Genomic DNA, 23,210 nt, shown 5'->3' on the forward strand with positions numbered 1-23,210 from the left:
ATGGTTGAGAGATCAAGAATTGTCGCGGGACGAGATAGAAGTGAGTCGCGTAGTGGAAAAAAAAGTCTATCGTTGGCCAGAAAAGAGGCTCTAGAAAAGTTGAGATGGGCCGATAGGAAGGTGAAGGATAGGGCCGAGGGGCGTTAGTCCCAGGGAACTCAGGAGGTCACGTCGACAAGGGTCGGTATGCAAGGAGAAAGGGCGCAACCAAGAAAAACCCAGGATAAACAGAACTCGAGAAAACCACGGAGACCACTTAGAGCCCTGAATCGGAGATATTAAGAATTAAAGAAGAGATGAGAAAAAGGAAGGGGAAGAAAAGACCTGGATTTCAACCCATGGGAACTTGAAGTATTGGGGCGTATTGGTATTTACCAATATCAATCGTACTAGTAAATTTTGGGTGTAATTTTGGTATTACAGGGATACCTCAAATGTTACTTAAAATTACCTCGGACCTTTAATTTTATGCTCAATCTATGTAAGCCGGCACTATGTACGGAGTAGTGAGTTGTTAGTAGTTTTAGTTTATATAGTATTTGATATTTTAAATAATAAATTACTCCGTTTTTTTAAGTACTACGAAGCTCCATTCAAAAGTATTCAAATGGTTTCTCAAGATCCATCTCATTTCTATTGCAATTTTGTCCGGAGCTCTCGGCAGTATTTAATAATACAATCGTGGAGATCCGGTCTGGGAATTTGGCTCGGAAGCTACGGAAGCCACGGAGATCACATTTCTGGGCACATCTCGGGCTTTGTTGTGTCGATGGTCCGATATGTTTTATTATGCAGATGTGCTTGCTCCGAGACTCCCGAGGATATTACAATTTGCACTATAACTTTTAATATTGTATATGGGTATAGTATATCAAATATATCAATGGCCTAGGCAACTTTCACTTAAGCCATCTCCAAATAAATATTGCTCAATACTACAGTATGATGGTACTATGTACTCCATATGTATGAGTCTACTGCAGAAATACAGCTGGTACGAAAATTTTCGTAATTTTCGCAAATTTTCCATATAAGATCCATCATCGGACCCTGATTGGCTGCTTCTCCCTTGCCATCGAAGGTTTAGTCCCGGTAACGAAACTCATCACAATTTCCCAATTTCGCTTATGCACAGTTTGTAACATCTAAATACCAGCCCTGGAGCTCAACAATACTACATGTACGGAATAGCTCCTATTAAGGCTATTGGCCCACGGCGCACGTTTACTCCGTACTCCGTACTCCGTCGTAGTATACTCCATAGTATGCATTGACGTTGAGACTCAGCCCCGGTTTACTCCATATACGGCTGAGCCACACGCGATCAGCACTAGATGGTCCCGATTTGACAAGCTAAACCGGTTTAGGAGAAAAACATAGCACTATCGGGGCCGTTTTACATGGGGCCAGCGCGTAGATGAGGATATGCAGCTCAGGGGATAACGGAGAGCCCCTTCTTCAGGGGATACCAGCCTCCTGATTTAGACAACCAGTGTACGGAGTACAGCATATTCCGTACTTCGTACTCGGTTCGGAATCCTAATGAATAATGCAGCCTTCTCTGCCGTAAAAAGAAATTGCGCCCGAAAAAAAGGACAGCTATGTGGTACACATGCGTTTCAGAATTCAAGTGTCGCGCTGCCGTAGCCAATCACCCTTGATCTCATCTCCAATCCAGCGTCAAAGCTCCCAAGATTCCTGGGCATTCTACGGAGTACAATATAGGTCATTACTCCATAAACTAATAAGTAGACCTGCTTACTCCGTATACGAATCTCCAGGGCTAGTATAACTCTGTTACCTAGATATTATTATTTATAGTTGACTATGTATTCGTCTTTCAAATAATACTGCAGGGCTGACAGCACATGTTCGTATTCGTATGGGGCGGCAGCCTAGAGTGGGTTAAGAAGTGATGCAAGGCTGATGTCGCTGTATAGAGCTGCGCCACAGATATGAAGTAATATTGGGCAACCTTGGAAGGGTTGGTTCGCCTTACTACTAGACCTCATCAGGATTAGGGTGCAGGTCAGGGATGTAACATATAAATGATACTTGCTCTTCAATGAATACTCTGTTGAGGTTACTACCTAACTGCTTGTCAAGATAGATCATCTGCCAAAGACTCGATTTGTCCTTGGCATTGCACGGACTTTATTTCACACTACCTTTCATGGTAATTATTTGAAATGCCCGTGCCCATTTGATATGCAACACCATGATCGACGTTCTGCGTCGTCGATCCTACCAGGCTATCATATGTTGAAATCCCCGCAAAACTAGATGCAGTGGGGAATATATGACTGTACATCGTACTCCGTGCGTTCTACATCATCCCTCACAAATTCAGCTTGGTACTGCGCCCCTATGAAGATATATTCTTCAAAAATATTAGCCAAATATCAGCCGATTCTTCTCAATTCCTTAGATGAGATGCTCCAGCCCATCGTGGCCTTGTTATCCAAACTTTTGCCTCGTGCTTCAAGCGTCGCAACAGGCCAGAGTCGTTCTCACCGTCGAGTCATATGATAGCCGCACGAGCTTTATTTGGAACCCCTCAACGCCCAGCCTTCTCCTCCATCTAGAGAAGGGTATTGACAAATGCCTGCCATACGCTAGCTTGTCGCGTAATCTCTAGTGCTTTGACTGCCTAATACATATGTAGGCACTGACTAATATATGCAGCATTGCAAGGTTAATCTAAGATTCAACGCTTTTCCCAACATTGTTATTGGGAGGTGTATAGTATATACAGTAAGGAAGCCTCATGCAGTACGGAGTATAGAAATCGGAATAGCTCCTGCCGCGTCCAAGTTTCAAATCTTGAGAACTGCCTTCTATTTATCAAAGGCAGCTACTTGAACCATTTGAGGCACAAGAGAAGCTTCGAGGTTAGCTAGGATGAGTCTTTCACATAGTCAAGTCTTTTTATGGGGCCGCCAGGAGAAGTCTCTGTATGCTAGATGACGTGCCTCTTGACCAAAAAAAAAAAGAGGTGGAAATATCTAAAGAGCCTCCATTCTTCGTGGTCATAAGCTATACCTAGTGTAGGCTTGTTGCCTACATATTTAGATATATAAGCTGGCATTTGTGAACAAGAATGCTAATGATACCTTTTTTTGGCTAAGCGCTTCTCTCACTCATTGGATATGCCGCAGCCACCAATACTAAAAAGGCAATAATAGAGGCTTGTGTGTTATGCTCGGCGCTTATATTTAAGAGCCTCCTACCCTGAGAAAGATTTGATGTACAAATCGTGACAGCAATTACTACCTTCTACTTCAGTTCATATTCACTAACCACTCCACCTATCGGGGTAAGTAAGCACTGCTGAGGAGTACTGCTTTCGTGCTAATCAATTAAAAACCATAGCCTTACCTTCCTATTCATTGCGTTCAATATGTCACCGAAGGTTTCGATATATGTCGCCATCAGCGTCAGCGACGGCGTTTACAAACACTGGGGTGTTTTTATCGATGCGCCCCGAGAGGAAGACAAAGTTTTGCTCCAAGTAGCGGGTTCAGATGGTCGATTCCGCTATGAGCTGGAAACGACAGATGTTCGGCAATCGGAAAGACTGGTGGAGCTGCTTCCCTTGTATGATGTGGACGCCACGCAGATCAACTCCATCAAGACTGTCGCTAGTCAAGTCGCCGTTCACAATGAGATTCGGGGCTGGAATTGCCAAGACTACGTGCTTGATCTTCTGGAGGCACTAGAAAATGAAGCGATAATGAACAGCAAAGACGCGGGTTACAAGAAGCAGAGGGATTTGCTTCATGGGAAACAGGAAGGACTGGCATAGGGCGCATTCTCCTTTCTTATGCCTGCGATAGATATTTAGCTAGTTACGGAAATATCTGGGAATTACCAAGTTGTTTATTGAGGTTTTGTGCGTTGAATTTTGAATCAATTGAACTTTTCATAGTGGAACAAGATCCCAATATCAATGACTGCATTAATTGCTAGAATCATTCGACTGGGAGTAAAGCAACCATTGAGTGACCAAGTCAAACTCCCCATTCTGTTTGGGTCTGATAGTTTGCAAATCAAGAGGAAGTAAACGCTAACGCCAGCCGATGTATCGTGATAAATCGAGAAAGAAAAAGAAAAAGAAAAGTCGCTCAGCGCCGGCACCAGGGAATATTAAAGAAACTTGGCCATTCAATCGTGCTTTTGGTGGTGGTCTTCAGGACCATCGGCCAGCATCTGGAAGCCCTTCACCAGCCCCATTGCAGAACCAGCGGCGATGCCACCGACCAGTACCATTTGTACTCCGCCAATGAGACCCTTGCGGATATTTCGACGACCACGCCAGCCACAGACAAAGCATGTCTTCACATATCCGAAGATAAATAGTGCAATGACCATGGTAGCAATGGACCACCTTAGGGCGATGAAGGCTTCATTGGGCCCGACGAAAAAGTATGGTATGAGAGGAATAAATCCTCCGATAAAGTAACCCATAGCAATTGTCAAGGCACAAACGATGGCTCGTGAGCCTGAGGGTTCGGGCAGAGTGTGGTGGAAGTTCATGAGGAAGGATGGAAGCATAGGAGAGTCGGATAGATGATTTTTGAGTTGTGAGACCAATTCAAAAGGCAATCCATAGGGCTCAAAAATATCGGAGATGGTGTCAGAAACAGATGCGGGATCTGTCATAGTCTGCGCCTGAGTTTCCTTCAGTGTCGCTTTGTATGACTCTCTACAAACATGTCAGCTGTTGAGTCTCCGGAATATCTCCCGGCGTATTTTCATAGCCGGTAGATTTCGGGATGTAGGTAGGCTTACTCCTCACTCTTAGCACCCAGGTATCCACCGAGTCCCATCGATATAGCTCCTGCGATGAGTTCTGCGAGTCCACCGAAGACAACGATTTTGGTATCCCCCAGTGCAGATAGACCAGCAGTCAAGGCGAAAGGCACAGTCATGCCGTCGGAAAGACCGATAATGGCATCGGACACAGTGCGACCGTCGATGAAGCGGGAGGGTCTTCGCTCCAAGTCATCACGGGTTGTGCTGTTCCCCGCTTCAACATCCGGTCGAAGTTGAGCACGAGAGTCCTTCTCATCCTCCGAAGAGGGACTGCGATCAGAGAGGGGCATGTAACTCGACATGAGGCCGCTTGAAGAACTGATTGACATGTTGAGGGAGGATTGAGAAAATGAAACCTTGCATCCCTTGAGACCTGAGAATGTTTAAGTGAAAGCGAGGGAGGAAAATTAACCAGTCAGAGCACGCGGTACAATCATGGGCTTTTCCAAGCTTCCAACGCTGCAACCTTACATTTCCAACACAGCAGTGATCAACCCTTGGCCACACAGCCTATCGAGTGACCCCAAAAGACAACGTGCTTGGCATTCCCCTCTATGATCAGGACACGTGCAACGCTGATTCGAGGAGGACCAGCTTTGGTGCGGGACCCAGTGGATCTCCCCAGGACTCCCGCTGCTTAACTTTGTGACTGCAACCAATCAGAGATCATTCATTCTAATCCAAGACTTTTTCGTCCACGGGTGGACTCTACATGGCTCACGTGTCAATATAAACTATACCCGTTGGCAGCTGTTAAGAGGGGGGTAATATCGATGTTCCTTGACATTCTAGTAATCTCCAGGATTTGCAATATTGTTTAGTCTTGGCTATATCTCGGAGGTTCTTTGGTCACCACGTGTCTAGCATAAACATACTAAATGATCGTCAGTATATCACTACTCTTAAGATCTCCATCTAAAATAATATCTATGGATCTATGGATATATATACATATACATATGCAGGTATATTCTAACCTTGGTTCCTGCATGGATGTTCCAAAGTTCCAAGGATCCAGCATACCCCTTCCCCGTTGAGAATATGAAATTCATCTCCACTCTCTGCGGGAAGTATCCACGGCACAAATAGTTGTAGAAGAGTATGTACAGTAATCATGGCAAGAAGGGTAGTTGGAAACATATTGTCTTTCACTTCACTTCTCCGCTTCTTCGCTTTTTCTTGCTTTCTGTTTCTTCATACTTGTCCGTGAAGGAACTCACAGTCTCGCACGTTGAACAAAAGTCACTATGATTCTCTACTGGAGCATCGTTTTTCTACTGGCCTTGGCCAGCCTTGCATCCACCCATCCAACTAGGCATACTCAAGTGTGGAGCCAGCTGCGAGAGAACGTGAGTGGATCACACAGTGTCTCTAATCCCAAAGAACAAGATGGCTTATAGGAGCACACTCCCAGATCAAGCATGTCATCTATCTGACTCTTGAGAACCACTCGTTTGACAATATCGCTGGCTACTGGGACATCCATCCGGAAATTGACAATTTGCGCAATCTCACCTATTGCAATGATTACACCAATCCCAATTGGACAGTCTATGGGGAACCACTCGCAATCTGTGCCGAGCCGTACGCAAGCGAGGTACCACTAAAAGACCCAGATCATAACTTTGGCGGGGTCACCTACGAAATCTTTCGCCAGTGGAACCCGACGAAAGAGGATGTCCCTAACATGGAGGGCTTTATCGAGCGCCAATCGGAGAAGTACAATGCTACACCGGGAGATTCGGCATTCGTGATCAAGGCCTTGAACCAGAAGAAGACTGCCACTCTGGCGGAGCTGGCGAGCAATTTTGCCTTCTTTGATTCATATGTAGGTTATCATTTGGCCTGAACTTGACTACAGAGTAGTATATTGCAGATATCTGACTATCACCCCTACTTTTTAGTTCGCCGAGCACCCTGGTCCCACTAACCCCAACCGCCAATTTGCAACCTCCGGTTCATCCTGTGGTTTTGTCGATAACACTTATCAGTCGGCTGGGCTCTGGACCAATGTGACGGGCACTACCTGTGCGGTCTCAATCTTCGAGTCCCTCAGCAAGAAAAATATCAGCTGGAAGAATGTGAGATAAGCCTTGTTCCTTTATACTGACGCCCAGCTAAACATCTCTATATAGTACTATGAGACTGACATCATCGATGCATTCATGTATAAAGTCAGTCACTCTCCATCCCCATTATTACCTCGACGACTAACGATGATATAAAGTGGGTGCAAGACAATGCAATGGACCGTCTTGTCCATGCAACCGAGCTCTACCATGACTTGGAAGCCGGAACACTGCCTTCATTCTCGTACCTGAACCCGGAGTGCTGTACCGTTGACTCGATGCATCCAACCAGCAATATGGCAGCAGGAGAGCAGATGGTCAAGCACTTGTACGACGCCCTGCGTCGCTCCAAGTACTGGGACAATGCGTCCGTCTAGTTGTCCCCATGCTGACTGCAACAATACATACTAACACTCGAATACAGTGTCTTGATCATCAACTTTGATGAGCATGGTGGATTCGCTGACCATGTCCCCACTCCAGTCAACGTCCCTCAACCCGAAGACGGTATCATCTTCAAGGGCAAGTCATCAAACCACAATTTTACCTACGACTTTACACGTCTGGGAGTCCGGTATGCACACTAATCTCAATTTAAGTTTGGCCGCATGAATATTCAGCTTATCCTTTCATAGTGTCCCTGCCTTCGTAATCTCGCCCTGGGTACCCGCTAACCTCCTCATCCACGATCAAGGCACCATGTACGCCGACAATTCGGCCTATACTCATAGCTCAATCCTGCATTTCCTACAGGAGCTGTGGGGCCTCGAGGGCCTGAACAACAGGGTCCAATGGGCCAAGACTTTCGAAATGGCTTTTACTAATAAGCGGCGAGATGACACGCCCCAGACGTTGGTTAAACCGACCTGGTATGGTGGTAGTGGGCAGCCAGAACCAGAACCGTTCTTCCTTTTGAACCAGGATGAGAGCTACTATGCACGTCGCCAGGCTCAGGCCAAAGCAGCTAAAGCATAGGGGATGAAAATGGAGAATTGCCATATTGATAATGCAAGTATGGTGGATTGCCGAGGAATGAGCCTTGAGATCTCTGGCTAGAAATGCGGATCTCCGATTCTATGATATCAGTATCAGTTCAATGGATTGCAACAATGCTAACACATTTATCTACTGGGCCGTGAGAATTTAATCTAGTCAATTGAAAACAACTCAAAAGCTTGATTTGTCAATATGCAATACACTTAACTTAGTCCAGGCACGAGATCACAGCAAAGTCGAGATCGGAAACCCGTACTGATTTACGAAACAGAACTTGGAGTGTACGGCGCATCTTGCTCGCAGGTTTGAAATGGGAGATAAGAGCATATATCAGGACCTGCCGTCATTCGTAAAGCCTTTGCCGAAGACCATAAAGTAAGAAAATCAGAAATAGGTATGAACAAGAATGTGGAAACGTCAAAGAAGTTCATCCTTCAAAGCAGGAGTGCACGCAATTTTCGGGGACCAGCCCTTTGCCAGGGACTGGAGCATGCAATAGAATTTGTAGATGGAGGATAGAATCATAAAATATGTCCAGCGTAAATCTGCGACCGGAGAAGTGTTACGAAACCTAGTGCAGAACCAGTCAGTCCAATAGAACCGGGGAGATAATCAGAAAGGAGTTTCGACATACTACTTGCGTTTCTCGGCACCCTCATTTGACTCCGACGAAGATGTGCCAGCCATATCCCACAGCCGACTCTTGTATGCGGGGAAGGAAGTGTGGTTCCACACATTGTACAGGACACTATGAAATAACAGGTCAGTTGGGGCGAACAAACAAGGGGAAAACAAAACACAAAACGCACCTCTGGGTTCGGTCCTTGTAGGCCTCGTCTTTGACCTCCTTTACTTGCACTTTCATGCCATCTCTGGTGAAAGCGATATTCTTGCGCTCCATCTTTTCCCGTGTGTTTTTGCCTACATCCTGAACGATGCTGTAGGCAACAATTCCGACCGCGGCAACAATGCCAACGAAGATGAGGAGTAGGATGAGGGGAACGAGACTGCTGGCGCCCATGGTGGGGTTGTTTATCGGGATATCGGAGGGTTGGCTATTGAATCGGTGTTTTAAAATTTGGGGAAAACGAGGCGAAGATCCGAAGACTACGGATAGGGCTGGGTGGACTCAAGCGAAGAAAACGGCACGGGTGAGAAAAACAATGGAATATATGCCAAGAACAGGTGTCTCGTTGTGAATAGTGCAGCCTTGTCTTTTCTAGGCACAGTTGCTGCCTGGAGTGGATCAAGATGTTTCTTGCAGGAATGCTATTAAAATTCCAGTGGAAGGGCTGAGCATGAAATCTGAGACTCAGGGGCTTAGGTTATAGGACCCTTGTTTCACTCCCCCGCCAGGGTACGGAGTGTCCAGAATGACGTTTTGATTCGAGGGAAAATGACACGCATTGTGGCTGTGCCTGTGGTTTCTCAAGCCACTTGCTGAGTCATTTTTATTGGGAAGCTCCGGCCCGGTCCCGGGGGCTTTGAGGTTAATTTTAGCCCTGAAAGATGGGTACCTGGATCTATACTGATGGAGTAGGCTTAATCTATGTACTATGATTAGGTTGATGAGTCTGATATACTACACTCGTTATCTTTGATTGCTATCCCCATGAAGATCACATCTAATACTCTAACATGGACTAAACCTCCTCACTACTACCTAAAACAGTGGATCTCGATCTCATCTGCGTCATCATTATAGAATCCCAAGCTCACGGTTACAACGTAACTGGGCGGTGAATCCTCCATCCGGGGAAGGTCTTTTCTTCGAGATTATCTGCCTGGATGGAGGCCAGGACATTTCTCTACATATCCTAGTTCAAGACTCAGCAGCTTAGCCAAATCAGACACGATGTGTGACGTCCCTTTCATTCCGATCTTCCCTATCTGTTTCCAATGCGGCACTGATCAGAATCCGTGTCGCTGTAAGGTGGTTGGGCCGACACTTGGTAAGTTCAGTTCTTCTGCAGCGTGAATCACCGAAAAAGGACTCCATGCCTGACGAAATGAACAGGGTTTTTCACTACTATTGTGGCAGCGGTAAGTAAATATAGTCTGTTCAGACTGCAGTACGGAGGCACTCTTGCTTGACTCTAGGCTCATGGAAACCCTTTTTTAGATCTTCTGCTACCCTCTATCGATCTTCTGTGGTTGCGGCTGCACTCAAACTGGAAAGGAGTATGTCCTGCTGTTTGTTACTTCTTGATATCCAGGCTAACAAATAACAGCATGCTGGGATTCCCTGTCAAGCTAAACCAAAAGATCAGTAATGCCATTCCATTCTGAGATTAGGAGCTAGACGCTTAGATTATATCTGAAAGCCTTTTCATTGTATCGGAAATTTTTACCTTAACCTGACTTTATTACCCTACGCTTGATAAAGCTGAGTAATTTCTTGCCTTCTTACATTTCTGCCTACATCATTTAGAACTCTAGACCTCTCGCTCAATTCTGGTTCTCTCCATGAAGTCGCAGGACATTAATGCTCGAAAACTATTAGGGACATTGCATTTGACTATTAAATATAGTAACATATACTGCAAGAGGAAGGCCCAATGCCCCGAAATTAATCCCCCATCTTGCTCCGTGACTGTATCCCCAAGGCTCACCTAGGTGGAAGATTTCTTGGGGGGAGCAGGCAGATAGCTCGCAGAGTATTCATCAGCTTCATCATAATCTTGCAATTCCAGTCTTTTCAAGAATCCACCTGTCACCAGATCCATCACTCTGGACTGAGCCAAAATCTGCGACCCAAACCCAGGCTGCTCAAACCAAGGCGCAATGGGTCCCAAGAGAACGTCAAACTCCTTGACCACCTCGTAGACATGGTAGTTGTACGGGAAGCTGCTGTCAGATGGCGCGAAAAGATTGGATGGTGGCAGAGATCGCTCAATATATGGAGCTCCAAGAGGCGCCAGGAACGTTCCATACTCAGAGCCAAATCTATCAAGCTTCTGACCCACTTGGAGTGTGAAATTTCCGAGGATAGACTCGTTTTTGGATGTGATGGCAAATCCTTCGTTGTCTGGATAGACCCAGTACCCCTTTGGATCGGAAGCGTTCAGGGTCCATTTCTCAAGGAACTCAAATGGGCAGAGCTCGCCAAAGCGGGCGTATGTCTCGACCTGGTTGGAGAGAGGGAAGAATTTAGGGAGGTTCTTCGGACCAAGTCGTGGGTCACCGCAAACAGCAGTAGCGTTCACGTAGGTCACTCCTTTGCAGGGATTGGGGTAGCATCTTTTGGGGTAATCCGGCTCCTAAGAAGCATGAGTAAACATGGAGTATGAAAAAGGGGGTGCTAGAACCAACCTTGTTTATATTATGTCCGTTAGGAGCAACGAAGGGCGCGGCCTCTGTTAGGGCAGCTAAAAGAAGCACGCTTATAGTTGAGAGATGCATGGTGGATAGGAAATGTATAATGGCTGCCGTCAGTGGGTTGACTGAAAAGGGGAGACATAGTCATTTATATACTTGAAAGTGCCAAGGAGAATTGACTTTCCAATCTCGCGATCTGCGGCGCTATTCGAATAATGCACCCAAGCCATGCAAGCAAATGGATCTGGTCTGCGGTTTTCCTCCAGAGGGTTAGCCACACACCTCTTTGGGCTCGCTTCATTCCCATCGGCATTCGGTGTTCCTCCACTTGCTACTCTACTTTATCATTACGCAATTAGTGAGCTGGCATTTCTGCAAAGTTCAGCATATAATATCAGCGTAGTACGTACAAGGTTGAATGGAATGGTTTACAATATGTTGAATACTTCACACTCCATCCCTTGTGTAACTTGAATCGCCCCTGAAAGCATCACATATATTCTCTTTCCATTACCCTAACGGACCCCTGCAAAATATTTAGCATATACGATGTAAGTCAATAATAAAAAGTATATACATATTGGGGGTACGGAGTACTCCGTATTACCCCACAGACTAATGTACCGGTCGTGGTCTTTATCCACACCCAGCATGCCACCAACAAAGCTCAAGATAGGTCGCTGTTTGAACGGAGTACTCCGTAGGATAAAAGTGAATGGTGTGTGATGAATCGTCCAATTTATCGGCAATTAGCTCTAATCATTCCTTATTTGAGAGCGAGTTTCAATTCCTTCGGGTAACTATACCATTCAAATGACTCGAGAAATATGGCGCACCTGAAGAAGTTATGTTAGCTGAACTCGTATAAGCCACAAAATATTTCGAACAAATAGCCATTCAACCATGGGCAAATTTGATTTCAAACTGGCCGACTAAGGAGACTTGAGAGCGGAGTACACAATATAAAGGGATCAATAGTTTGTGAAATACTCCTTAGGTGCATCACATATGCATATGCAGGTAATAGACAGTATGAATCTATTCGGCCATGAGATTCAAGACCCACACAATGTCAGGTTTGAAGACGATTTCCTTCACAGGCTGAAAGCTGAGATCGAAAGTAGGAACTTAACCAATTATTGTAGAGTGGATCCAGTAGTCGCGTGCGACATCCGCAAATTCCCAGAGCTGAATAGATTCAGCTTTTACCAGTTTAGTCACTATTTGCTTGTAAGTAGCCCAACGCTAACTAATGTAGGAAAAGGCCATAGGACCACTCATCAACTTGATACGTCCATTTGCCTCTGCATTAATTGCGAGGCCCTTTCTCTCTCACGAGGGATTAATCTACTATCCCCGTTCTATCCTTGAATTGTACTTCGTACGGAGTATTTTCTTAAAGGAATAGACCCGCTATAGGGCCGCTTATTTTTTCCACTGATGTATGGAGTAAGTAATAATATTAAGATCGGCAAGATTATACAACTATTGAACGAGACTTCAGGGCTGCAAAACTCGGATTTTTCTGCCCTACCCTGTTAGGCTGGCACATACGGAGTACTGCGTATACTCCAGCAAGTACAACATGCAACATATAACAACTAACCCGCTGAACCTTGAAGAACATTTTTTAAGAGATATTGCTCGGTAGTACCTACAAAAGCCCCTTCCACTCCATCACGCCAATCGACATCTTCCCTCGTCCCTTGTTTGGGCTTGCCGAAGCCCAATCTTTAAATATACCAGCCTCCTCGAAATTGTTCTTCTCAAGTACTCTCCTGCTTCCTATATTCCCAACAAAAAAGCTACCTTTAAGAAGATGAAGGTTCATCCGAGGGATAGCCCAGTCTTGGATGACAGTTCGAACCACAACACTCATAACTCCTCGGCTCTGTTGAGTAGGAGAAAGATAGTCTATCAATATTGTTAGCAACTGAGCTCGAATCTCACTGGGGTGTCCATACATCCTATACCCCAGACGATATCCTTGTGCCCCGCAGGCAACTCATTATTGTGCTTCTGTACCAGTGCAAACTCCCAGCTACTGGGTCGCAACTCATAGAAAGCATACCGCGATAGTGTGAAGTCTCCGACCAAGACATCTTGGAGCGGCGCGCCGGTTGTAGGATCTCTTTCTGTTACTTCGCGTATACAAACAAAAGGACATTTATCGAAGAATTTTGGTTCCTCTTGACCATTTGCACTGTCGCTCTGCAATTGACTTTCTGATCTTTCGAATTCTTTTCGCAGAGTAGCCAGGATATCTTTGTGCTCTGCTATTTTCATTTTTACCCAGTCCACGCCGTGCTCGGGCAGAAAAGGGTAAGGTGGCCCTTCTAACCAGCGGTATACTCGTGAATCGTTGAGAATTTCAGTCATAACAGCAGAAGTCTCCTCGATCTGGTGTTCGCGATGTGGAGTGATGATGATGTTTGCACATGGTGCTGGTAGTTGGAGATAGGGCTCTTTGGTGAGCGGGTTATAGTGGACCATTTTAACAACTGTTGTAAGATTCTCGAGTGGAATATCTCTATGTACTAATTGCAGATGTGACTTTATATGTTGCATTTCAGACACTACGCAAAACCTCCTAAGATCTTTGTGAGTCACTCGGTAAATGAGGACTAACCAATTGTGGGCAACACTAGTTAGCTCGATGTCACCTTCAACCTCTTCACTGATTACTGATTTCTGTTATTCCCATATCGCTTCGAACTCCGTGCAAGGATATCCTACCCGAATAAGTGCCCCAGAACGGCATGCAAAGCACGAGTAATACCATCGTTCCCACGTTTTTGCGGCGCTTTCATCCAGAACTCGTAAATATTCCATGGCCGCCAGGTCACCCAACTGACTGCGCTACAGATGAACACACATGTCACGTACACCTGTGTACTCACCTGCGGCCAGACTGAGCAATAGCCTCAACAACAGCTGTGGGAATAACTAGAGCAAGACAAACCGGCGCGAAGCTCGAAGACAACAGGTTCAGATCGCCTCCACCCTCACAGACGTGATAACGAGAACATCTCACAGGAAGTGCCTATTTGGAATACAAAGACAAGGTGCTGAGCATAGAAATACGCAGATAGGACAGCACATAACTCCACAGATTGCTTTGTGTCCTGGCAATGGTATTCAAGTCACCACTTCTCAGGTTTCTGCTTGATTATGCTGTCAAATATCAGAATTAATGATTCGACCAAATAGAGGCTCATCGATATATGTCACTATCTCTCTCTCACATGCACCAGGCTAAAATATTGTAACGTGTGCAGGTAAGTCGCCGATGGAGTATTGTGAGAACTTGGAGTAAACGAGGTAACAATATTGGATGCATTTGTATGTGGGTAGTGTCAATTAGACAGTCTACCAAAAATATTGAGAGTATGAGAGCGCTTCATAATGTTCTACTATATACAGACCCCGCCAGGTGCCACGCCATCTCAGAATGGCATTGTACTTCTGCTTGGGTATATGAATGTTAATTTACCTGCACCCGACTGGTCAATTGTTCCAGACGTCCTGCCAAGGCTCGATGTTTGCGCATGACCTCCTCCCATTCGGAGGCCACATCTCCGGTATCTTCCTCCCCGCCAAGCTCGGTCAAAATCATACCAAAGTCACCGCCAAGGCGACCAAGACTTGCGGCACAGTACAGAAGTTGGGTGAGAAGACTTTCCCTCGAACTCCGATCACGGACATTGGGAAGATAGGAGCGCATTGTATCCGTGAGCAATTGCACGAGATGCATTGGGAAAGTGGCTAAAGCCGGGGGTAGACGTTGCAAAGGATCATCTGAGTGTGCTGGCTTTGACTTGGCCCTGGAGTGGGCCTCCGCACCTCGTAATCCTGATATAGCAAACTCCGATTCGGATTGCTCGGAGTTAAAGATATTCTTATATAGCGAGACAATTGCGAAACTCTGCTCACGGAAGATTTCGATGTATCTTTTTAAGTAGCGGTCAGTCTGCTGACCGCTAGACCACGAGGTCGTCTCTGATTTGCCCTTTCCGCCGAGTCTCCGTTGGGTTTCTTGGTCCGCGAGCTCACGGAGAGGATCCAGGGCTTCAAGGGTCGTTACCAAATGCGCTAGTCTACAGACCAGGAAGATGGCCCCAAGAGCGCCTTCTCCCGTCCCGACTGCCCCATCGCTCTGGAGCATCTCTAAATCCGGGGCTACTCGCCGCAGCCAACCCACGGTTCGGATACCAGCTGCTAGCCGCAGGTTCTGGGCTCGGAGCCCCGTGATCAGATTACTTGTCATGTCCTTCATAGCATCCTCCGCCTGAGATGCAACATCTTGAATCAATGGTGATTCGGGGTATAATGTTTGTAGTCGCTTGATATGTGCATGTAGGTCAAGTGCAGAGGAGTAGGTTGTAGAGGAGACGCCGGTACCGGAGTTGACCGAGGCCGCGGAGACTGCTTTGGATAGTAGACTTGGTAGTTCCAATATATCTGACAATCGGTCGACATTTCGAGAGAGCTGCATTGCCTTCTTCCGTCGTTCTAGGGCGGCATTGTCTGTGATTTTACTGTATTTGGTGGAGAACCCAACGGCCTCCTCGTCGAGTTTGGGGATAGCATCGCGTAGCTGTTGCGCTTCGCGGGTCAACTGCGGAACAGATGTACATAGTGTGGACAAATTATCGGCAGAGGTGACAAAAGCCCGATGCGAACGGCTCGATAGGGCTTGGAGGGAAAGAAGGTTCGAGTGGGAGGATTGAGCGAGCGATGGGGGTTCTGTGGTCTGGAGAGCTTCGAGCGACAATGTCGAAAGACGAGTGAGATATTTATCGGTAGTTAAATCGTGCGATTGAGTTGGATCTAGATGTGGAGCGAGTAGCTCCAACAAGTCGGCCATGGCGAGTTGATGCTATTCGGAAGTTGCGTAAAAGAGGCGCGCTGAATGGATCACCCGCTGTTGGCCCGTGCGGGGCCAGTTGTATCTCCGACTGGAATGGACTTTTTTTACTTTTTTGATTTCTCTCTCTTCCAGACTGTTCCGCTTTAGATAGAGGGATATTTTGATAATTATTGCTCTATTCTTTTATTTTCTTTCCCTCGTTGTTCTTCTCGCTGCAGATAGGTTGCTTCTACAAGCCCCTCCCCCGCATTCGCAGGCTATTGCATTCCCCATGACCCTTCCACCATGGGGAAGCCACGGGTAAGTCTCAAGTCTCCATTTCGGAGTGATTAAGATGTGTCTTGGTTTAAATTGACCTTTCTTTACTTGTAGATGATTATTTTGGTGCGCCATGCACAGTCAGAAGGCAACAAAAACCGCGACATTCATCAAACTATTCCAGATCACCGTGTAAGGCTCACTGCTGAAGGGCATCGACAAGCCCACGATGCAGGCCGTCGACTACGTGATCTCCTCCAACCAGATGATAAACTTCACTTTTTCACATCACCTTATCGGCGGACAAGAGAGACTACTGAGGGAATTATTGACTCTTTAACCTCCGACACAACCGCTCCTTCGCCCTTCCCAAGACATACAATCAAAGTTTATGAAGAACCTCGTCTGCGAGAACAAGATTTCGGTAATTTCCAGCCATGCTCTGCAGAGATGGAGCGTATGTGGATGGAGCGGGCAGACTACGGGCATTTCTTCTACCGGATTCCCAATGGCGAATCTGCAGCAGATGCATATGATCGCGTGAGCGGGTTTAACGAGTCCCTTTGGCGCCAGTTCGGCGAGGACGACTTTGCAAATGTCTGTGTTCTTGTTACGCACGGCCTTATGGCACGAGTATTTCTAATGAAGTGGTATCACTGGAGCGTGGAATACTTTGAGGACCTTCGCAACATTAACCATTGCGAGTTCCTCGTCTTGACGCTCAACCCTGAAAATGGAAAATATACACTACAAAATAAGCTTCGAACCTGGTCAGATCTTCGAAAAGATCGAGAGGATGAAAATGCATCCAAAGAGCAGGTTCCTGCACCCACCCTGCCTTCTGGAGACCATGTCCCAATTCGGCGCAAGTGGGGCGGCTGCCCAGATGGCTGCACTCACGGCTTGACTGCAGATGGAAAACAAACGCTGCGATCGAATCTACTGCATTCCGTGCGTCACGAACATGGCTATCCTCAACCAAAGCATGTCGATGAGCATGCAGGCAGTTTTGGCTCCAAACTTCACAAATCTGTATCCATCGACGAGGTGATATCATCCTCGGAAGAAAATGCGATTCAGAACGATACCAGCCGCAAACCGAGCGCTCAGTATGTCTCCAACGGAGACACCACGAAGCATTACAATCCTGGCTTAGAAGCCCGGCCAACCGTGAATCCATTGCATCCAAAACGACCAACCCTCCACGGACTGAGCCGAAATAGCGAAGACCATCTTCTCCACCAACCAACAGCCACGTCCTCGGCATCAGCGCACCTAAGGTACGCTCTCCTCCACCTTGGCGGCCGTGACGGTGGAGGCTCCATGAGCGGAGCAAACAGCCTCGCCCCATCCGACGACGAAGGCGACGACCACGATCACCACCGTCATGCTATACCAACCTCTTCCAGCCTGGCCGCTGGCAATTTATCCCATGGGAACCAGCAAAACTTTGAATTCTCGTCTAGCGGGCAAACCCAGCGGTCACCTCCCTCCCAGGAGCTTGAAGATGATGGCGATGACGAGATGAGCGTCAATGCCACTTCTATCGAGAAAATGAAGAAATCTCGCCTGCATTATCCCCATCACCACCACCACAACTATCATCATCACAATGATTCTTCTTCCTCTGACCAACCTGAGCACCGCATGGCCAATATCCTAGGCGACGGAGACGAGTTATCCAACCACTCGGAATCACAGACGCAAAGATTAGAAAGTTCGTCATCGGATTCTGCGTCTCATCTTCATATTGAGGAATTATCCTTAGAGGAACAGCAGAAGCAAGATCAGAGTATCCAAGGGAGCGTCTTCTAATACTGTTTCCGGTTGTTTCCGTTGACCTGTTGACCGCTTTTTACTTCTGCATACTTCTTTTTTTATTATTATTCTTTTTTTTTTTTTTTCTCGATGCTCACTCTTACGACCCGCGATGACTATCTGGATGAATTCTGATTACCCACTAGTACAACTACATTCTTACCTATTATCTTATTTTAGTCTGATGGCCCGTTTCGTTAGGCTAGAATCAAATTATATCACAAAAGCAATTACAATATTTGACGCTCGGTTCACAATTAGACATTATTCTAGATATCAGCATCCAAAAGGAAACTCACATGACCATAGAGGTCGCCAAATCCAGCGAATACAAGTAGACAGAGCTTATGCCCACTGCTCAGACGGAAGATACGAGGGAGGTATTGATACAAATCCTACGGCAAAACAGCAAAAATTTGCAGTCCGACAAAGACAATAGTTTGCCGCTAATATAGTGAGATATCTTTCTTTACAGAACTGCGCATCAACAGCCACAGCCACAGCCACTGACCCCAGCAGCCAGATCAACACAGGACCGACGGAGATTGGAAATGTGGAGGCCCTGCGTCACCACTAGCGCTGCATGGCAAAGGGCAGATAGATGGAAACAAGCCAAAAGAGAAGACAAACTCAAGTAGACTACATATATGTCAACCGCGTGGACTGACTGGACTCTCGAAATGAGACCAGATAGAAGATGCATCGAGGGTACTGATATCCCCCCATATACATGCGAAGATATCCCGAGGAGAAGCGGAACCCAAGAGCAATTGTTTCCCATTTGTCACAAGTGAAAAGTGAGAGAGGCGGCAGTGATGGTATACATCATGCAGCTTAGGGAGGTTTGAAAGGATCCTTGAATTGCTGATTTCATTGATTGGAGAAGAATGGCTCGTCATAGAAAGATAGAAACAAATCGAAGGAATCGAGAGAAAAAAAAAAAAAAAAAAAAAAGTGAATGAACAATTGAAGATTGAGGTGAGAAGTGAAAAAAAAAAAAGATTAACGTCGGGCACTGCATGTAGCGTGGCGAATGGGAATAATGTACCGAGATGAAATGGAAGTGAAAAAGAAGAAAGAAAAGCACTCTATGGGTAATCACCGCGAGACACAAATGCCAAGCATAAAACAAAAGGACCAAGGATATAAACCGAAGTCGTGGGTAATAAACAAAGAAGTCAGATTTTGGGGATTCGTGATAGTCGTGACTGCGGCCCCGGCAACCTTAGGAGTGAAAGATGAAAGACTCAACAATGAGATTGAAGGACTCGATGAAATCAAAGTGATATCAATACAACCAGTCGAGTCGAGATTTTGCTTCGTGGGTTTGCCGGGAGCGTGCCAATGTCCGCTGTGGGAGCGTTTTTTTTTCCTCTTTTTTTTCCCGTTTTTTTTTGAAATTTTTTCGCTTTGCCAAACGAGAACCAGCGGACGCAGAACAAGAGTACTTTTTTGGAGACGCGGTAGGCCAATTGCTCAGAAGCAAGTGAAAGCTAAATGAGGCAAAAGGTGGAAAGGCGCAAGATTGGAAACGATTCAAGCAGAAGAGGAAACGGTATCGAAATAAATCCCATGCGAATCACCCAAACAAACGTTGGAAAGAAGTCTAGAGTAGCAGTAAGAAGAAATTCAAGGCAGCAAGAGTTGTGGTCTTAAACCGTCGACACCGTCTGTTCCATCCGGGGTCGTGGGCGGAACATGCCAAGTATCGTCAACTAGGTTGCGATCATCGGCTGCTGCATAGAAGGAAATGCATTGTTGCACATGTAGTGCTCGAGATGCTTGGCACAGTAGGTGCAGCCGCACGACGAACCATGACCCGTCCATAGGCTCTGTGCGAACGGCAAGCCGTACGCCGGAGTGTGGTGGTAGGATGGGGGCTGGGATCGAGGTGCGGAGTGAGCCATGTACTGTGAGGGTGCGTTCCAGCCTCGCGAGTAGGGCGGAGGCGGAGGCGGGTTAGCGTATCCCCAAGGACCAACCGAGTAGTAGTCGGGGGTAGTGGGGCCGCTGGAAAGCGCAGAGGGAGGCGAGTATTCGGACGCGGTCGGGTTGAGCCAAGAGTTCTCGATTTGCGAGCTGCGCTGGTACTGGGGCGGGATGGGGCCTTCGGGGGACATGAGGGGCTTGGCGACACTCTGGCCGCGGACGACATTGGTCTCGAGAGGTGCCAGAGTCTGGCGAGACTCCTGCGCCCGGGCCGTTGCCTTGGCCCGCCAGGTATCCCAGTGTGCGCGCCACGTGGCAAAACCATCCTGCTTGTCGTAGATGCGGTCGTGAATCTTCCAGTCGAAGGCGAAGAGCCATTCCAATTCCATGTGGTTAAGCTCAGCAACGGGGATGTTGCTAACCTCAGCCCAGGATTTGTTCTGGAAGGTGTTGTCATCAAGGAACTTGCTGCCTAGCAGAAGAGCCACGGTCAACATGCGATAGACCTGGCTACTGTCTGTCTTGGTGAAAGCGCGTTGGGCTGACAACAGGCGCACACGACTGGCCAGATAGAAGAGACCGAGCAGAATGGTAGAACTGGGGAGGCGTGTCGAGGACAAAATCTGAAAGACGTATTTCCGAAACTGGGGGGGAACCGAAGATCCTGGGTAGATGCTTCGCACGAGGTCAATATCTGCAATGGTGATGTTGGTCTCGAACAAATCATACATTCCCTGAGCCATCTCTGCCACAAAATCGGACATGCGATCCATCTCATAATCCAGGTGAGCTGCGACACCTCCAGTAGCCTTCTCCTCCTTGCGGGGTTGTTCGGGCTGCTGTTGCATCGGGGCCGCTTCCTGTCGACGGTATTGAGGCGGGATCGTAGCATCCATGGGCGGAAGTTGGACGTTGCTGCGGATTGAGGGCAATCCAGTGCCAACCATGGGGTTGAACATGGGCTGCTGGTTCATCATATGATGATCGCGAGCAGTGTTCATCGGGTGGGCGGACTGGGGGTAGAGATTCATCGAAGTGGGTTTGGTGTAGCAGAGAGACTGCGAATATTGTTCGATGAACTCATTGCCGCTCTGGTGGTAGCGAGGAGGGAATCCTGCGTGACCAACTGGGTAGAATGATGGGTCTTCCATACGACCACCGTTGACATGGGGAGGTGTAGGCAGGCCATGGTGGCCTGGGACGAAGAAGGACGGCATCTTGAGGGAAGGGGAGGCGAGGTTACCAGTTCAGGATGGGAAGCTAGACGTAATCTGTTGCCAAGGAAGGCGATAAATTAGCACAAAAGGCCTCCGGGGTAGGCAAAAAAAAAAAGAGCCAGATGGACCGAGACACAAGAGTTAAAAGAAACAAGGAGACGAACCGTCTACTCCACCAGATCCTGATCCTGGGGGGAAAGGGAGAGGAGAAGAGCAGTGCTCGGCGAGCGGGTCGCTCTGTCGTAGTCCTGGGGGGGCAGTCTCTAGTTGAATGACATCGAGGTGCGTTCAATGATCCAATAGACAAGTGACGGGTAAAATGAAAATTGGAAAGAGTGTATAGTGAACGGTGAATCAGACACAGTCCTTGGATTGTCGAAATGACGCAGCCTGGGAAGGAGAGGTGATAGATCACAATCCAGTCAATTCAAAGTGCTTTGAGAGGCGAATAACCAGGTCGAAGCAAAGCGGACGAGCACACGTAGAAGAGTGAACTGAACGCGTTGGGAGAACGGAGAGCACCGGGTGGAAGAAAAAAAAAATTCCCCACACGTAGACACAAACCTCACAGAATGAGGTGATCAACGACACTTAGTGAAAAGCTCGTTGACACGGGAGAGGGTTGATACAAAAAAAAAGAGGTTGGAGAAGAAGGATGAAGAGAAGAAAAGTGTATAGGGGCGTTGTGTGAGAAAAAGGCCGTTGGGTTGCCCCGGTAATTTTACATGTATTGAGTATACAAGGAAGGAGTCATTCGGCCCACATATAGGAAATTCTAAATTCAAAGAGTTGGTGTTTCGCACATTTTGTCTATCAGTACATTACTATGTAGGCTCCTACAATGGATATGAATTTAGTATTATATTCAATTCTTATTGGTTTTCTTTAGATTTTTTTTCTTCTTTTTCGGGGGGTTTTTTTTTTCTTTTCTTTTCTTTCTTATCCTATAAAAATCCAAGTACAAAGTATGCGGTTTCCTATAAGTTTGGAACGTGCATGTAATTGTATTGTAAGGTAAAGAAAAAGGGCCCTAGACCCTTAAGGCAAATCCGGTGATGCAACGCCCGTGTCACTGGTTCAGTATTCTAATCTTCTTAATATAAGTACAGTCATATTTCATGAGTATTTGCACCCCAGTACTTCCTAATGCTTTTAATGTACTCTCTTCTATTGTGGCCTGCATGCTGGAGCTTCTACCATACATATATATAAGCGTGTATGTAAGCCTTCTACTTACTAATTATTACTTAATGCGTTCAATAAAGTATTAACAAGCAGAAGGAAGGTGGCCTGAAAATTTTGGTAGTACTGGGGTGCAAATACTCATGAAACGCCACTGTACATACTTAGTACTCCGTACGCTGTAGAAGAAAAAAACTAAAAAAAGGTCACTCCACTTAGTGGACTTCCAAGGTTTTTGGGGGCTCATTAGTAAGCTCAGTTATATTGCAATTTCTTTTTTTTTTAAAAAAATCCAGCGAATAGTTAGAGTGAATACAGCATAGTTATGTTGTACTCTGTAAATAATAAATATCCTATCATGATATTAAATGAGACTATAAAAAAAAATACCCTATAAACATTGGATATTGCATTCCCTTACCAAGTCTACCCCCTACGTAGTGCCACCGGAATGGTTCATCCGGACTCTTCCACACCGGTACCATGAACAAACAGACTCAATTACCGATTACAGAGTATCTGTAAAGTTGAGCACCTATATTCAAAACCAACATCCTTACAGCTGTCGCCGGGTCATTTCCTCCATATATCCCTCGCTATGCAATCACACGCGCCCATTACCCCGTACAACCAAGCAAGGGCAACCGAGAACATGCATCTGACAAGCATCCAGTACTCCGTACTCTCCCTGCCTCTCTCTCTATCTGGTCCCTCTGACATGTCAGACATAGTTTGACT

General features: G+C 46.6%; 11 protein-coding genes across 11 annotated transcripts; 4 read left to right on the plus strand and 7 right to left on the minus strand.

The window, feature by feature from the left end:
* Positions 1-3,400: 3,400 nt before the first annotated feature.
* N7479_007747 (uncharacterized protein) lies at positions 3,401-3,805 on the plus strand (the record flags this gene model as incomplete). The annotated part of the gene is made up of 1 exon (XM_057255441.1): positions 3,401-3,805. The coding sequence occupies one exon, from the start codon at positions 3,401-3,403 to the stop codon at positions 3,803-3,805; it is 405 nt and encodes a 134-aa protein (XP_057109303.1).
* A 359-nt stretch (positions 3,806-4,164) lies between these two features.
* Positions 4,165-5,144, minus strand: N7479_007748 (VIT1/CCC1 transporter family protein; the record flags this gene model as incomplete). The annotated part of the gene is made up of 2 exons (XM_057255442.1): positions 4,165-4,705; positions 4,792-5,144. The coding sequence occupies 2 exons, from the start codon at positions 5,142-5,144 to the stop codon at positions 4,165-4,167; spliced, it is 894 nt and encodes a 297-aa protein (XP_057109304.1).
* A 918-nt stretch (positions 5,145-6,062) lies between these two features.
* N7479_007749 (Phosphoesterase) lies at positions 6,063-7,859 on the plus strand (the record flags this gene model as incomplete). The annotated part of the gene is made up of 7 exons (XM_057255443.1): positions 6,063-6,164; positions 6,230-6,643; positions 6,720-6,896; positions 6,951-6,989; positions 7,043-7,251; positions 7,309-7,458; positions 7,520-7,859. The coding sequence occupies 7 exons, from the start codon at positions 6,063-6,065 to the stop codon at positions 7,857-7,859; spliced, it is 1,431 nt and encodes a 476-aa protein (XP_057109305.1).
* A 654-nt stretch (positions 7,860-8,513) lies between these two features.
* On the minus strand, positions 8,514-8,901 carry N7479_007750 (uncharacterized protein; the record flags this gene model as incomplete). The annotated part of the gene is made up of 2 exons (XM_057255444.1): positions 8,514-8,628; positions 8,690-8,901. The coding sequence occupies 2 exons, from the start codon at positions 8,899-8,901 to the stop codon at positions 8,514-8,516; spliced, it is 327 nt and encodes a 108-aa protein (XP_057109306.1).
* Positions 8,902-9,735: 834 nt separating this feature from the next.
* Positions 9,736-10,169, plus strand: N7479_007751 (uncharacterized protein; the record flags this gene model as incomplete). Its single annotated transcript, XM_057255445.1, has 4 exons — positions 9,736-9,832; positions 9,898-9,923; positions 10,003-10,061; positions 10,112-10,169. The coding sequence occupies 4 exons, from the start codon at positions 9,736-9,738 to the stop codon at positions 10,167-10,169; spliced, it is 240 nt and encodes a 79-aa protein (XP_057109307.1).
* Positions 10,170-10,492: 323 nt separating this feature from the next.
* Positions 10,493-11,282, minus strand: N7479_007752 (TNT domain-containing protein; the record flags this gene model as incomplete). The annotated part of the gene is made up of 2 exons (XM_057255446.1): positions 10,493-11,140; positions 11,193-11,282. 2 exons carry the CDS (start codon positions 11,280-11,282, stop codon positions 10,493-10,495), a joined length of 738 nt encoding a protein of 245 aa, XP_057109308.1.
* Positions 11,283-12,852: 1,570 nt separating this feature from the next.
* N7479_007753 (GNAT family N-acetyltransferase) lies at positions 12,853-13,691 on the minus strand (the record flags this gene model as incomplete). The annotated part of the gene is made up of 2 exons (XM_057255447.1): positions 12,853-13,112; positions 13,172-13,691. 2 exons carry the CDS (start codon positions 13,689-13,691, stop codon positions 12,853-12,855), a joined length of 780 nt encoding a protein of 259 aa, XP_057109309.1.
* Positions 13,692-14,682: 991 nt separating this feature from the next.
* Positions 14,683-16,065, minus strand: N7479_007754 (Dor1-like family protein; the record flags this gene model as incomplete). The annotated part of the gene is made up of 1 exon (XM_057255448.1): positions 14,683-16,065. One exon carries the CDS (start codon positions 16,063-16,065, stop codon positions 14,683-14,685), a length of 1,383 nt encoding a protein of 460 aa, XP_057109310.1.
* A 288-nt stretch (positions 16,066-16,353) lies between these two features.
* Positions 16,354-18,141, plus strand: N7479_007755 (acid phosphatase DET1; the record flags this gene model as incomplete). The annotated part of the gene is made up of 2 exons (XM_057255449.1): positions 16,354-16,368; positions 16,441-18,141. 2 exons carry the CDS (start codon positions 16,354-16,356, stop codon positions 18,139-18,141), a joined length of 1,716 nt encoding a protein of 571 aa, XP_057109311.1.
* A 1,101-nt stretch (positions 18,142-19,242) lies between these two features.
* N7479_007756 (uncharacterized protein) lies at positions 19,243-19,844 on the minus strand (the record flags this gene model as incomplete). Its single annotated transcript, XM_057255450.1, has 2 exons — positions 19,243-19,518; positions 19,803-19,844. The coding sequence occupies 2 exons, from the start codon at positions 19,842-19,844 to the stop codon at positions 19,243-19,245; spliced, it is 318 nt and encodes a 105-aa protein (XP_057109312.1).
* Positions 19,845-19,859: 15 nt separating this feature from the next.
* On the minus strand, positions 19,860-21,290 carry N7479_007757 (uncharacterized protein; the record flags this gene model as incomplete). Its single annotated transcript, XM_057255451.1, has 1 exon — positions 19,860-21,290. One exon carries the CDS (start codon positions 21,288-21,290, stop codon positions 19,860-19,862), a length of 1,431 nt encoding a protein of 476 aa, XP_057109313.1.
* Positions 21,291-23,210: the final 1,920 nt, after the last annotated feature.

The sequence above is a fragment of the Penicillium vulpinum genome (genome assembly GCF_028829585.1).
Source record: "Penicillium vulpinum strain IBT 29486 chromosome Unknown utg000003l_segment0_segment0, whole genome shotgun sequence".
In the NCBI taxonomy this organism is placed as follows: domain Eukaryota; kingdom Fungi; phylum Ascomycota; class Eurotiomycetes; order Eurotiales; family Aspergillaceae; genus Penicillium; species Penicillium vulpinum.